Source organism: Eutrema salsugineum, unplaced genomic scaffold (genome assembly GCF_000478725.1).
Source record: "Eutrema salsugineum unplaced genomic scaffold, Eutsalg1_0 scaffold_6, whole genome shotgun sequence".
In the NCBI taxonomy this organism is placed as follows: Eukaryota; Viridiplantae; Streptophyta; class Magnoliopsida; order Brassicales; family Brassicaceae; genus Eutrema; species Eutrema salsugineum.
The window spans coordinates 4,694,972-4,708,765 of record NW_006256547.1 but is presented as its reverse complement, the minus strand read 5'-3'; the positions used below and the strand labels follow the sequence as shown (position 1 = coordinate 4,708,765).

Below are 13,794 nucleotides of genomic sequence, written 5' to 3'. Positions count from 1 at the left end.
TGGACATTAACGGATTATTAGTTTGTTTGGGATTTTGTTTAAATTTTTCTGTAAATGAGATTATTATTAATTGGCAAATTATACCAAAAATGTAGACGAGTACAGAAAAATTTACAGAATTAATCAAATCAATTATTTTCTCAATAATTATTACATCATTCAATTCAATGTTTTATTTAATTTTTTGTACTGCAATTTGATATTTTCTGAAAGTAAAAAATGTCAATCTTACTCAGTTTGGCAAAAAATAAAGTTTCCGACTATTTCACTTCACAAATAATGAATAAAATCCTCAACTTTGGGTTGATTTGATATCCTTACTTAATAATTAGTCAAACTTAACATTAACGTTGAATTTTTTTGGAGCCGAAACTAGTAAGTTGATAATTTGTCTTGACTTTTGTCGTAATAAAATCTAGCCCATGCTCTAATCAAAACGAAAGCTTACACAAATCTAACAAAAAAATTATCACAATAATGACTGAATACACTTTTGTCATTGTCGTTAACTTCTTGGTCCTTGTCCTAGTCTTCATTTCCTCAGAGACAGTAATAGCTTCTTATGATGAATTCGAAGCATATGATGAAGAACAATTAGTTCCATCATCTCGATATGAAACGATCTCACCATCTGAACCTCCTTTGGGAGATTTAGACAATGTAGTTTTTGATGTCTCCGAGTTTGGTGCCATCCCCGATGCCGACACAGACAGTACTTATGTCAGTTTATTTACTTACTTTAATAGTTTTATCTATAGTTAACATTATTTTCATACAACATATCATCAATCGGTTGTTGACAGGTTTCGATCTTTTGTTTTAATTGCACTAAATATAATTAAGTTAGATAGATTCCTTGTTTTGGGAGGATTAATCTATAAGTGGAATCTAATTGAACAGGCGTTTGAGAAGACATGGGAAGCAGCTTGCAAGCACGAAGGAATAACAAAGTTTTACGTCCCAGAAGGTAAATTCTTAGTGGGAGCGATCGAGTTCAAGGGCCCTTGTAGTACTAAATCAACTTTGGAGGTAGAGATTAGAGGAGATCTAATGGCTCCAACGAGCATTAAGCAGTTTCCATTTAATCAATGGATTACATTTACTCAACTAAACGACATCGTCTTGTACGGGCGTGCTAACTTAGAAGGTCGAGGCGAAGTTGAAGCCTGGAAACAAGAAAGTTGCTGGAAAGCCTCCAAATGTGACAAACTCATAACGGTCAGTAAATCAAATATTTGTGTGTATGATTATGGAAATATCTATAATACTTCTTTTGGATGTGTTTTTTGATGTGAAAACGAACAGTCTTTGATATTAGGCAACGTATCAAATGCAATCATCAGAGACATTACGTTATCAAATGCGAAAGGGTTTCATTTGGGATTACACTTTACTCAAAACGTAACGGTCCAAAACGTTAGCATCAGTTCACCACAGGACAGTCCCAACACCGACGGGATCCACGTGCATAGCTCCTCTTACATCAGCATCAACAGCTCAACCATTGGAGTCGGAGACGATTGCGTCTCCATCTCAACTGGGAGCTTTAACGTGCTCGTTTTCAACACACGTTGTGGTCCAGGCCATGGAATCAGGTTTTGAAAATATGATAATATCCTTATCTTCTTTTCTCATTTTTTAATTTATTTGGAGTCAATTGGGTTTTGATTAATAACATAACGTAAAAGTATAAATAAACTATGATTTCTTTAATATTAATATATTAATTTGGTAATTTAATTTGGTGTGCAGTATAGGAAGCTTGGGGAAGAATAAGAACGAGGAGGAAGTGAGAGGGATTAGGGTTCAAAACTGCACCATTAACGGAACTGATAACGGAGTTAGGATCAAGACATGGCCTACATCGCCGCCGAGCCAAGCTAGTGATATGATATTCGAGGACATTATAATGATGAACGTCTCTAACCCCATTATCATTAATCAAGAGTATTGCCCTTCTAATAGCTGCAGCACCACCTTTGTAAGTATATAAATGGTCTGCTTATTTATATATATAGCTTTCTTTTTGTATATAATTCTTGACATAAAATATGGAGAAATGAAAACGCAGGCGTCGATGGTGAAGCTGAGCAACATAGAGTTCAAGAACATAAGGGGAACGTATAACACTGAGTTCGGTGTGACTCTTAGATGCAGCTCTCTCGTGGCATGTGAGAATATAACTCTTATCGACGTCAATCTTAGCTCTATCAATACGACGGAGGAGATGAAGCAAGAGAGGTTTAGTATGAAGGGTAGTCTTCATGGCTTAGCAGTTTTTAACTCCAATTTTAATTAGTTAGACTAAAGTTCACAAACAAATTAAATATCAAGGTTTATATTTTGTTAAATATATACAAGGAGTGAGCAAGAAACTTCATGATAAACTTCTGCAAAGTTTTTCTTCATTCGTTCTGTTCTATTCTATAAACCTTATCAGATTTGTGTTTATTAATCACGATTAGTAACATAAAATTAGAAAATAGAGCTTTATGAACTAGACTGCATTTTATTGATCAAATCTGCATTTTAGTGGATGAGTTTGAGACAACATTGTGTTTTTTTTTTCAAACATTTGCCAGTGAAAAAAGCTGCAAAAAGAATTTAGACGATAGAAATAATTAGCGTCAAAGCCACGGCTTGCTCTCTCGCCGTTGCTATGATATTAATTCTGACCGTGTTTGCTTAACTAGCTGGATATGTTTAACATCGGTAAATTCCTTTTCTTGTAAAACTAATTTGCTTAATTCTGACCGTGCATGATCTATGTTTTAATGTTCATTAAGGCTCATTTCAATGATATGTGAAAAATCCAAAGGTCATTTAAATTTAAAATAAATTCATTTTTTCAGCTTGTTCTCGGACGTGAAATTTACAACTTCAATTTTTTTTTTTGTTAATTTAGTTCTTCTAATATCTCCAGCCTCGACTTTACAAAGGTAAAAGAAAGATAAATTATTGGTTTTGAGGAGGTCTATATTTGTAGATTTGCCACGTGGCATCTTGCATGGGAGCTTCGTATTTCTGAAAAGAAAAGTCATAGCGCCTATACATCTTCTCTTCAAGCCTCCTTTAAAAACACCAAAGACGGAGACGAGAAACAGATTGCAAAAGAAAACCCACACCACTCCCCAGCGACTAAAATCAGACCAGAGCCGTCGCCTCCTCTGCCCATCTCCGCCGCTTCAAGAAATGACTTCCTCCAGACCGGAGAACGCTCCGTTTCTCTTCCCGAGGTTTAATTCCTCTGTTTTACCAGACCCCTCTAGATTTTTCAGCAACCATCTCCTCTCAAAACCTCTCCCTACAAACTCCTTCTTCCAAAACTACACTCTGAAAAACGGCGACCAAGCCGAGTATTTTCACCCTTACCCGGATTTGAGAATTTGAGGGCTAGAAACAATTTAAAAATAAATATTTTTTTTTTGTGATTTGGAGACTGAAAAATTAGCAAATAACCAAAGAAAATTTTTGAGGGTTATAGGCGAACGTTTCATCAGTCCCCAGATCCGGCCTTGCCCTTACCTCATAAAAAACGCTCCTTCGTCTCTCTCTATCTCCTACCCATCTCTGTTTCAAAACTCCGCCTTCTTCTACAACGTTTTCAACGCCGATATCATCATCTCCGGGTCACACGACGGACCCGACCCGAATTCCCGGAAAACTCATCTCATCACTTCGTTCAGCGATCTCGGCGTCACTCTCGATTTCCCTTCCATCAATCTCAGATTTTTTCTCGTCAGAGGAAGCCCATTTATCACCTGCTCTGTTTCCGGCAGCTCGTTCACAGTCTCAACGAGCCACGATGTTTTGTCGTTATCCGGAAACAGCTCTACCAAGTACACAGCCAAGCTCGGCAATAACCAAAGATGGCTGATTTACGCCTCTTCCCCGATTAATCTGACCAAAACCGGCGCTTCCTCAATCAATTGCCGTGGTGGTTTCTCCGGTATTATCCGGTTCGCGTTGGTACCGGGTTTGAATCCGGATCTCGAATCGATTCTCGACCGGTTCAGCTGCTCTTACCCAGTTTCCGGTAACGCCGATTTCAAAAACCCCTTTGCTTTGGAGTATAAATGGGAGAAGCGTGGCTCAGGAGATTTGCTGATGCTAGCTCATCCTCTTCATCTGAAGCTTTTGACAAGCGATGATAATCCAACGGTCACCGTTGTAGATAATTTCAGGTACACGAGCATCGACGGCGATTTGGTAGGTGTCATCGGAGACTCATGGGTTTTGAGACCGGACCTTGTTCCGGTGACGTGACATTCTATCAAAGGAGTCAAAGAAGATTCGCACCGAGAGATCATCTCGGCCTTGGTCAAAGACGTCAACGCGTTGAATTCCTCAGCTCCGGTCACGAGCTCGTCGTATTTCTACGCGAAATTGATTGCGAGAGCCGCGAGGTTAGCTTTAATCGCCGAGGAAGTTCGCTATCTCGACGTGATTCCGGCGATTGTCAAGTACCTCAAGGACATGATTGAGCCGTGGTTAGATGGGAGTTTCAAGCCAAACGGGTTTTTGTATGATCCTAAATGGGGAGGATTAATCACGAAGCAAGGATCGAGAGATTCAGGAGCGGATTTTGGATTTGGAATTTACAACGACCATCACTACCATTTAGGTTACTTCCTCTACGCAATCGCTGTGGTCTCTAAGATCGATCCTTTGTGGGGAGAAAGTTACAGACATCAAGCGTACACTCTACTGTCGGATTTCATGACAGTGGATTCGGATTCGGATTCTAATTTCCCGCGTTTGAGATGTTTTGATGTTTTCAGGCTCCACTCTTGGGCTGGTGGGTTGACGGAGTTTTGGGACGGGAGGAACCAGGAGAGTACGAGCGAGGCGGTGAATGCTTACTACTCCGCCGCTTTATTAGGGTTGGCTTACGGCGACACACATCTGGTGGAGGTGGCTTCGACGATCTTGACGCTTGAGATTGACGCCGCGAAAATGTGGTGGCAGGTAAATTTTACACTCTACCAACTATTTCGAATAAACCCGAACCGAGCCGGAAAAAACTTGATCTAATAAAGTGAAGTGGTTCGGTTTTTTTTTTTTTTTAACGTCTATGCTTATTTATATAGAACTTAAATAGTCAGCGTTTAATACATCTGTTAAATTAGAAGGGACATATGAGATACATATGTCTAACTATTTGGAATAAGAGATTTCCCTAATGTATCTGCAAAACAAAACAAAATCAGTTCGGTTTTTCCTCCATTTAGGTTTGGATTTGACTTTTTATAATTTAACTCGGTATAATTTCAACGAAAATAGTTTTTTAGGGGTTTATTGGTAAAATAATTTTAAAGCGGTAATCAGAGACATTTTAAATGCAGTTTTTATAGCAACAAGAGTTAAAAATCACTATTTGCCTTTTTTTTTCTTCTTTTTAAAATTACTCAGCCCAAATTTTTTGTTTTTTTTTTTGTTTTGTTTATGTAAAGCTAACAATAAGTGGTTGTATTTATGTATCTGAAAAACTAACCCAAATATAAGAACACTAAAGCAAATAATAGTGATAATCAAATTTGATAATTAAATTAATATCAGAACATAAATCATACTAATACGATTGATCATGCTACAAATATAATAATGTTAACTTTGATTTTTTTTTAATTACTGATTTTCTTTCTTGGTGGTGGCAGGTGAAGGAAGGTGACACTCTTTACCCAAAAGACTTCACGAGAGAGAATCGTGTGGTGGGAGTTTTATGGTCGACGAAAAGAGACAGTAGCTTGTGGTTCAGGCCTAAGGAGTGGAAAGAGTGTCGGCTTGGAATCCAGCTATTACCGATACTCCCGGTGTCGGAAATTCTGTTCTCCGATGTAAAATTCGTGAAGCAGCTCGTGAATTGGACTTTGCCAGCGTTGCAGAGACACGGCGTTGGAGAAGGTTGGAAAGGATTCGTTTATGCTTTGCAAAGTGTTTACGACAGAGATGGATCGATCAAGAAGATTAGAGGATTGAATGAGTTTGACGACGGAAACTCGTTGAGTAATCTTTTGTGGTGGATTCACAGTAGAGACGGTGATGATCAAAGTAGGTGCAATAAGTAGTATTAACTATAGAGCATGTTCGATGCAGATGTTTAGGAAGAGTGCTTAGGTAATTTTTTAAAAAAATTAAATCATAAAAATAGAATAATTTAAGCAGTGACTTTTAAATAAGAGTTGTAAGCAGCGATGCTTAACAGATATATGTTATAAAATGAAGATGATTTTAAATTTAATAATTAAATAATATTTAAGCATCTTCTTTCAATATAGTCTTAGCTTTTTGGATGCTAAAGTCAATGTTGAATTATAAGATTAACTTTGTGATCACCTTTTGGTTCTTGATTTTGCTACTGTTATATAATTGATTAGTTTCATTAAACCTGGAAATCTAAATTTTGGTTATCGGTTATTGAACTCAATACAACACACTAATTCAACCGTAGTTTCTTATAGTGAAGAAATCTTTTATTCTCTATAGTTTGTTGACATTGTTAGGAAATAAATACATACTAGTAAGTAGTAATATTCAAAACAAATAATATAATACGTTTGATATAAAAAAAAGTCAGAAAATAAAATGGGGGTTTTTTTTCCCAGCCCTAAAAGCTAAAACGCTTCACGCCGGGGATTTTCCTTAACGTTTCACCGCCGTTGTTTTCGTTGGCTCTCGCCGCGCCGCTCTCTCTCTTTCTCTCTGAAATTCGCAGATCTCAGTCGATTTATTCCTCCCAGGTAAGCTTCTTCTTCATTATTCTGCCATTTCCCTGATTTGTGTCAATCATAAACTGCTACAAAGTCCAGAGATTGATAAACCTTAGCTGTTCCCGTTTCTCAAGATTAGTCAGGATTTGCCGGGATTTTTCAATGAATCTAATTGCTGCAGTGACGTAGAAACACTAATTTCGGATGTGCCGTGTGTAATTTTTTGAATCTGAATCTGTACATTTCGTTTTTCTCCTCCTTGTGTAGAAGCAGATTCAGTTAAAATGGCTTTCTGCAATAAACTAAGTCGCCTCGTGAGGCAGGGCGCTTCTCCGAGCGAGAACGCCTCCATGATTGGCTCTCTCAACTCTTCTCTCACTAAACAAACCGTAAAGTCTTTCTCTTCAGACGCCACTCACCACAGATACCACCAGGAGACGCACAGTTTTCTGGAGCCAGAGAGCTATATCGGTAGCTGGGAAACCCCCAACGATCCCAAAGAAGCTGAGAGAAAGCTCGCACAGCTTAGGAGAGATTACGCAAAGAAGGTTAAGGTGTATCGTAAAGAGTACGTACATGAGGTTGAGATGCTTCGTGTTGAGAAGCAGCGTAAGGATGAGGCCAGATTGCTGGCTGAACGAGCCGCCAATGAGGAGAGGCGGCGATTAAAGGCTGAGGCAGCTAAAGTCAGGGCTGAGGAACGCAAGATCGCCGATGAAGAGTTCAGGCAAACCCTGGTACATTCACTTCCTCTCTTCTCAATTTCTTGTGTTGTTGTATAGATTCCATACAAGCTCTGTGTAGTAGACACCATGATGGATCTTTAATCAAGTAGTTAGTTTAGTGTGTGAGATGATTCTTGAATAAAATGGGGGAAATGGTTTGTCTGGCATTTAAAGAATCAAAATTTCATGAAAATTGTTGATTATGCTTCAGGGGGCACTAATAAACAAAGGTTTATCTATGCTTTGTGATCGGCCAGTCTAAGAGAAAGCTTATATTGTTGCTTAAACTCAAGTTGAGGTTTTGATGAATCCTGTAACCATCATGATATCTCTACATTATTCTGTTGTTCTGGTTAAACCTTTGGTAATGAAATTTATTAGTTAGAGGTTCCATTGGTTTGAGGTGGAGGTAGAGGTAACATTTACACACACTCACACACACAAACACTCTTGCCAAAGGAGTATTCACTGATTCATACATTCATTTCATTTTCTCGTGGCTGCAAAGTAGCTACTCCCTTCCTGATTCTAGATTGAATTCCTTATGTCTCTTGGTCCTAGCATCGGAGCAGTAATGGTCTAGTGCTTGTTTTGTAAGTTGTAAAGCGATTCAAGAAGTGCCTGTATCATAGACTGGTTCCGTGTTTAACATTTGCAGATGAAAGAAAGAGCGGAAAAGCTGGAGTTCTGGAGAACTGTGGGACAAAAAAGGGAAGATAAGAAGAAAGAGAAAAAGAAGCTACTGCATGAGCAAAGTTCATTGTGGATCGAGCCAAAGGAACTGGAGAAGAAGGTTACGGAAGCCCTGGTTGACTCCATTACTCTCTAAACCAAATCCCCCTCTTCTGAATCTTTGTTTGAGACGCAATGATTTTAGTAATTTTGTTGCAGACAAGACTCTTCTTTTATGAGTAGAGAAGAAAGCGAAGGCTTTTTTGGCCTTTTTGGATCAAGCACATAATGAGTATTGGTGGCTAAGTTTAATTTTGGACTTGCGACCAATCTTGTTTGTTGTTTTGGTGACGTAATATCGTTAATAAGAATTTCGTTTTAGTGTTATCACTTATCACATGCTTCTTGTCACGATTGTTCTTGTGTTCAGTGGAAGAGAAGCCTGAGTCTCTAAGAGTGTTGAAACCTTTATTTGCTTCATAACTTGAGTGGTGTATTTTCAATTTTGCATATGGTTTCCAATTACTAGTGATTACCCGTACATTTCTCTTTTATTTGTTGCATCTTATAATGCTTATGCTACTTTAAGTAACAGTAATCTTTTACCATGAGACATTCACATCACTATTACTTAATGTGTGATTTCCCTTTTGATAAAAAGAAACAGACTATATATTGATATTAAGCAAATTAAGAAGAGATATAAAAAACTGAGTCATCTGTGAAACTCTAAACAAGAGATTAATGTGTTTGTCGATTACTAATCAGTGATGATATAACTAATCTCGTTTTTCTCTGTTTTCATGTAAATAAACCGGATTGTTGTTACTGGAACTAAAGTAATTTTGCATTAATTAAGGATTTACAGAAATCTGGTAACAAAGTTTAATTCATAAAAATAAATATACATGAATAACATTCAAATGGTGAGGTTGAACCAAATCCTATTAAATTTTGACTCTGTTTTAGAATATGGGGGTTTTATGTTGAGTTCAAGTTTTCGGTAACAGTGTTTATGAAAAACAAAATTGAACTATCTGACGTCAAAAAGAACAAATAAATACAAAACTGAACTATCATATGAATAACTTTGATAAAAAGAATAAGGAAAAAAAAAACATTGGAGGAAAAACACACAAAATGACAGGCTGGCAAATTAGAAGATTGATAGAAGTGGGACCCATTGACCATTCAGGATCCCCTGTCAGCCACATGGCTTGGAGTCTCTCTCCCCTTCTTCTCCCCAACTCTTTCCTTTTCTTGTATATTCCCTCATTTAGTGCATCTCTTCCTATTTATATTTTAAACTTTTACAAATTTTAATTCTCTTGTTTTTCTTTGTGTTAGGACCGCACACTGTGTTATTTTTTTCTTTGCTGTTAATACCATGATTTAAATATAAAAAGTTGATCGTTTTTTGCAAAAAAAAAAAGAAAATAAGAATAATCTCAAGTGATATATACTTTTTTGTTTGTTTGTTTGTGTATATTTGTTCTTAAACATATACACATACGTACGTAAAAGTCTCCTAGCATATGCATATAGTTCTCCAAACAAGAAATTAAATAATATGGTCATCATATCTTTGTTTTGGAACTGAAAAACTTGTTAGATTCTCTGACAAAAGAGCTTCACGACTTGTTAGTTTGCTGCATAGATAAATGTACGGACTCATATTGGTGAAATTCAATCTATAAAGATTTTTGATCAGGTCAAAAATTGACATACATGTAGAAAAGGCATTACATCACAAAAAAACGTTTAGTTGGTCAAGAAGAAGCTTGAGTAAGCAATAGGAATAAGTTGTACCAAAGATAATCATGATGGCCGCGACTCGACGGTAGATAATAAAACGATGGATGTTCATTTTTTTTTTTGGTCTTTAAGTCCATTAAAAATATCATCAAAGAGAAATACATGTAGACTATATAGTGAAATACGGTTAAGAATATTAAGATACATAAAGCCAATAAGAGTCGAAACTCATCCAAAAATAACATCGAAGAATTAAAAAAAACTCAAGAAATAATAACAAGTTCAAACTGGAGAAACAAGCAAACAGATGAAAATCCTAAACAAAAGCTAACAGAAAATCACAAAATTTTCAATCTTCAACCCACTAACATTTACCCAAGATCGGAAAAAGTTAGGCCATGACATAAAAACCAACAACGCCTAATTAGATCTTCAAATATTTTTACCCTCTTTTGAAACATCGCATAATACAGTTGTTGCCAACTACAATTTCTTATTCTTCTTACTTAAACAGGAATTTTATTATTTTTTTAGATACAATTCAAACCATTAAAATGTTTATAATATACTAACTAGTTGTTATCTCTAAACTAAGATTTTTTTTTTTCCAAATCTTGTGTCGTATATTCATATATATATATATATATATGATATCTAGAGTATTTTACCACCTTGTCAAAAATTCGATAAATAGAAATTAATATATTAATGTGGACCGACGAATTAGTCATCTAAACGGTAACAGTGTACCATTGACGGCGACGAATCAATGAAAAAGGGGGACATAATAAAACAAAAACACTAGAAAAATCAAAGATTTAAAAATCATTTATAATTTAGAAGAAAAATAAAAACCAAACACATGGACTCTCCGAATAAAACACAAAAGATCGACTTCAGACAACCATTTTTGTCTCTTCTTTTTTTTCTTCCCCCCTTCTCCATAACTTTCTTAAAGAGAGGAAAAAAATGTCGTTCTCTCTCTCCTGTGTCAAGAAGATCTGTCGGCGACAATACGTTACGATTACTCTTAAACTGTTTGTCCCTAAACTGGTATTGATTGCAAATTAGTGGAAATCAATGATAAAATTAAATAGCGGTAATTATAAAAATCACTCTTTTTAGTTTTTTTTTTCATTTACCTTTTTTCTACGTATATTCTTTGGGTATTTTCCACCTGGCATGTTTCTATTATTCTCCATTTTTTTCTTCATATGCCCAATAATGATATAGCATAAAAAGCTGTCTTTTTGGCGTTAATCTTTTGCTACCTTATTTGCTTCTTTCTTTCTATTTTTAATGGAATTATTTTCTACTATAAAAAAATTATTCGTCTTTTCTATCATTTACACTGTTTTGCTCAATCAGCAAAAAAAAAAAAAAAAAAATTCTCTTGTCTCTGTGGTCGTAACTCTTCTCCTCCTTCTCTCACTCCTTCTTCTTAGCTCTTCTGCTTCTTTCTCGCTGTCGGGTTGCATTTGGCGCAAAAAGTTCTTCCCTTTTCTTGTTTCTCTTTTCTGTTCGTTTTCTGACAGCTTTCTTTTTGAAACAAATAAAGATGCCAGTAAGTACGTGCTCTTATTTTGAGTAGTTCTTAAGTCTATTGGTCCTTCTTTGCTGTCTTGTCTGAGATTGGTTGCTTTTCGATTGATTGCAATTTTATTCGGAAGCTTGAAACTTTAATCTATCAATCGTTGCTTCCTTGATTTCACACAGTTCGTTATGGTTTCTGGGTCTCAGTCATTTCGCTCGATCCGTTGGGAAAATCTTTTGCTTGCTTGACTTATTATGTATTGATTCGGATCTGAATTAGCCTCTCTCGATTATTGTTTTTTTCTTTCAGGTAGCACTAGCTTTGCTGCTGGCATTGTGCAGTCTGATTCCGATTTACGCGAGAAGTTACGGCGTCGGAAACGTATGCGAGCTTGGTCGGAGACCAAACACGAGACCACACAGTGTCTCAATTCTGGAGTTTGGTGCTGTGGGAGATGGTAAAACGTTGAACACACTTGCCTTTCAGAATGCTGTGTTCTATCTCAAGTCTTTCGCCGATAAAGGCGGTGCTCAGCTCTATGTTCCTCCGGGACGGTGGCTCACCGGAAGTTTCAACCTCACCAGTCATCTCACTCTCTTTCTCGAGAAAGACGCCGTGATACTTGCCTCGCAGGTGTGTGCGCCTCTCTTTCTCTCTAATGTTTTTGATCATTCTAAGGAGTAAGATCAGAGACTATTTCATATAAGATTCCTGATTAGCTGCAGAGATTCCTGTCTTTTACTCATTGTTTGATTCAAACTTCAAAGTCTGTTGCTTTACCATTCATGGTTGGAAAGAATGATTAGGCATTGTGGCTTAGGATGACCTATGGCTCCGTACTTGAATCTTGTTGAAATCTTATTGTGAGTCCAATTAAATCAAAATTTTCTAGCTATGTTCAATGATTTTTGCATTGTTACCAATCAGAACATTTGTGTAGTTGTTTCTCAATTTTTATATTCTTTTCGTCTTACCTTAATCAAAACTGCTTGAAGGATCCATCGCACTGGCAAGTCGTGGATCCGTTACCGTCATATGGACGGGGCATTGATCTACCGGGGAAAAGATACATGAGTTTGATAAACGGCTATATGCTACATGATGTAGTAGTTACAGGTTATACATGATTTGCTCCTTTCATTTCATTTTTTTGGTATTACATAGATACTCACCTGTTATATTCCGTATTCATCGGTTTTAGGTGATAACGGTACTATAGATGGACAAGGCCTGCTTTGGTGGGATCGGTTTAATTCTCAGTCTTTAGAGCACAGTCGACCTCATCTCGTGGAGTTTGTCTCTTCCGAAAATGTCATTGTCTCAAATCTTACGTTCTTGAATGCTCCAGCTTATACTATCCATTCGGTTTATTGTAGGTAAAGAAAGTCTCAAATATCCCCTTCGTTTCATTACAACTCCTTTTGGTTTAGAAAACTTTGGTTAAAAGTCTTGACTCTTGTCTTTAATATTGTGCAGCCATGTATACATTCATAAAGTAACAGCTAATACTTCTCCACAATCTCCTTATACCATCGGCATTGTCCCTGGTTAGTGCTTATGTTCTCTGTTTGAAAAACAAGTGTTGAAGTCCTAGAATCTCAAAGACTGTTTTCTTTTTCTTTTGCAGATTCTTCTGAAAATGTGTGCATCCAAGATTCTATCATCAACATGGGCTATGATGCTATTTCCCTAAAAAGTGGTTGGGACGAATACGGCATATCGTATGCAAGACCAACTGCAAATGTGCAGATAAGAAACGTTTACCTCCGAGCAGCTTCTGGTTCCTCCATTTCCTTTGGAAGTGAAATGTCTGGTGGCATATCTGATGTCGTGGTCCGAGATGCTCACATACACAACTCTTTGTCCGGGATTGCCTTTAGAACAACAACAGGAAGAGGCGGTTACATGAAAGAGATCGATGCTTCCAACATCTATATGGTTAATGTTGGTACTGCGTTTCTAGCCAATGGCAGCTTTGGAACTCACCCGGATTCTGGCTTTGATGCAGATGCTTTCCCGCTAGTGAGTCACATCAGGTTACATGACATTGTTGGAGAAAACATAAGCGCAGCAGGAGATTTCTTTGGAACCAAAGAGTCTCCTTTCACTTCTGTTTTGCTATCGAATATCTCTCTGTCGATGAAGAACTCTGGTTCTGCTGATGATTCTTGGCAATGCTTATTCGTTGACGGTTCTTCGGAATCTGTGGTCCCTGAACCGTGTCCCGAGCTGAAGAGTTTTGACAGTTCTTATGGCGTAGCTGTGGCCTTGTGAAACCAAACTTCATTGAGAGAAAAAAAAGAAAGAAAAGGAAGCTCCTTTTTGGTTCCCCCTCATGATTCTTCATATTTGTTTAAGTTAGCTAAGGTCAGATTCTTTTCTTTTCCCAAAATAAACC

General features: G+C 37.1%; 4 protein-coding genes across 4 annotated transcripts; all 4 read left to right on the top strand.

Annotated features, from left to right (window-relative positions):
* The first annotated feature begins 408 nt into the window (after window positions 1-408).
* LOC18011553 (exopolygalacturonase) lies at window positions 409-2,299 on the top strand. Its single transcript, XM_006395024.2, has 5 exons — window positions 409-720; window positions 901-1,218; window positions 1,306-1,595; window positions 1,753-1,981; window positions 2,072-2,299. Exons 1-5 carry the CDS (start codon window positions 478-480, stop codon window positions 2,297-2,299), a joined length of 1,308 nt encoding a protein of 435 aa, XP_006395086.1. The 5' UTR covers window positions 409-477.
* A 772-nt stretch (window positions 2,300-3,071) lies between these two features.
* Window positions 3,072-6,713, top strand: LOC18011552 (probable endo-1,3(4)-beta-glucanase ARB_01444). Its single transcript, XM_024151123.1, is given in 4 exon segments — window positions 3,072-3,365; window positions 3,519-4,968; window positions 5,658-6,051; window positions 6,606-6,713. Coding segments are annotated over 4 exon segments (2,058 nt in total). The 5' UTR covers window positions 3,072-3,192; the 3' UTR covers window positions 6,647-6,713.
* Window positions 6,578-8,501, top strand: LOC18011617 (vicilin-like seed storage protein At2g18540). Its single transcript, XM_006395022.2, has 3 exons — window positions 6,578-6,740; window positions 6,978-7,447; window positions 8,094-8,501. The coding sequence occupies exons 2-3, from the start codon at window positions 6,995-6,997 to the stop codon at window positions 8,262-8,264; spliced, it is 624 nt and encodes a 207-aa protein (XP_006395084.1). The 5' UTR covers window positions 6,578-6,740; window positions 6,978-6,994; the 3' UTR covers window positions 8,265-8,501.
* A 2,734-nt stretch (window positions 8,502-11,235) lies between these two features.
* Window positions 11,236-13,688, top strand: LOC18011699 (probable polygalacturonase). Its single transcript, XM_006395021.2, has 6 exons — window positions 11,236-11,426; window positions 11,706-12,029; window positions 12,392-12,512; window positions 12,598-12,772; window positions 12,873-12,943; window positions 13,024-13,688. The coding sequence occupies exons 1-6, from the start codon at window positions 11,421-11,423 to the stop codon at window positions 13,668-13,670; spliced, it is 1,344 nt and encodes a 447-aa protein (XP_006395083.1). The 5' UTR covers window positions 11,236-11,420; the 3' UTR covers window positions 13,671-13,688.
* The last annotated feature ends 106 nt before the right edge of the window (window positions 13,689-13,794 follow it).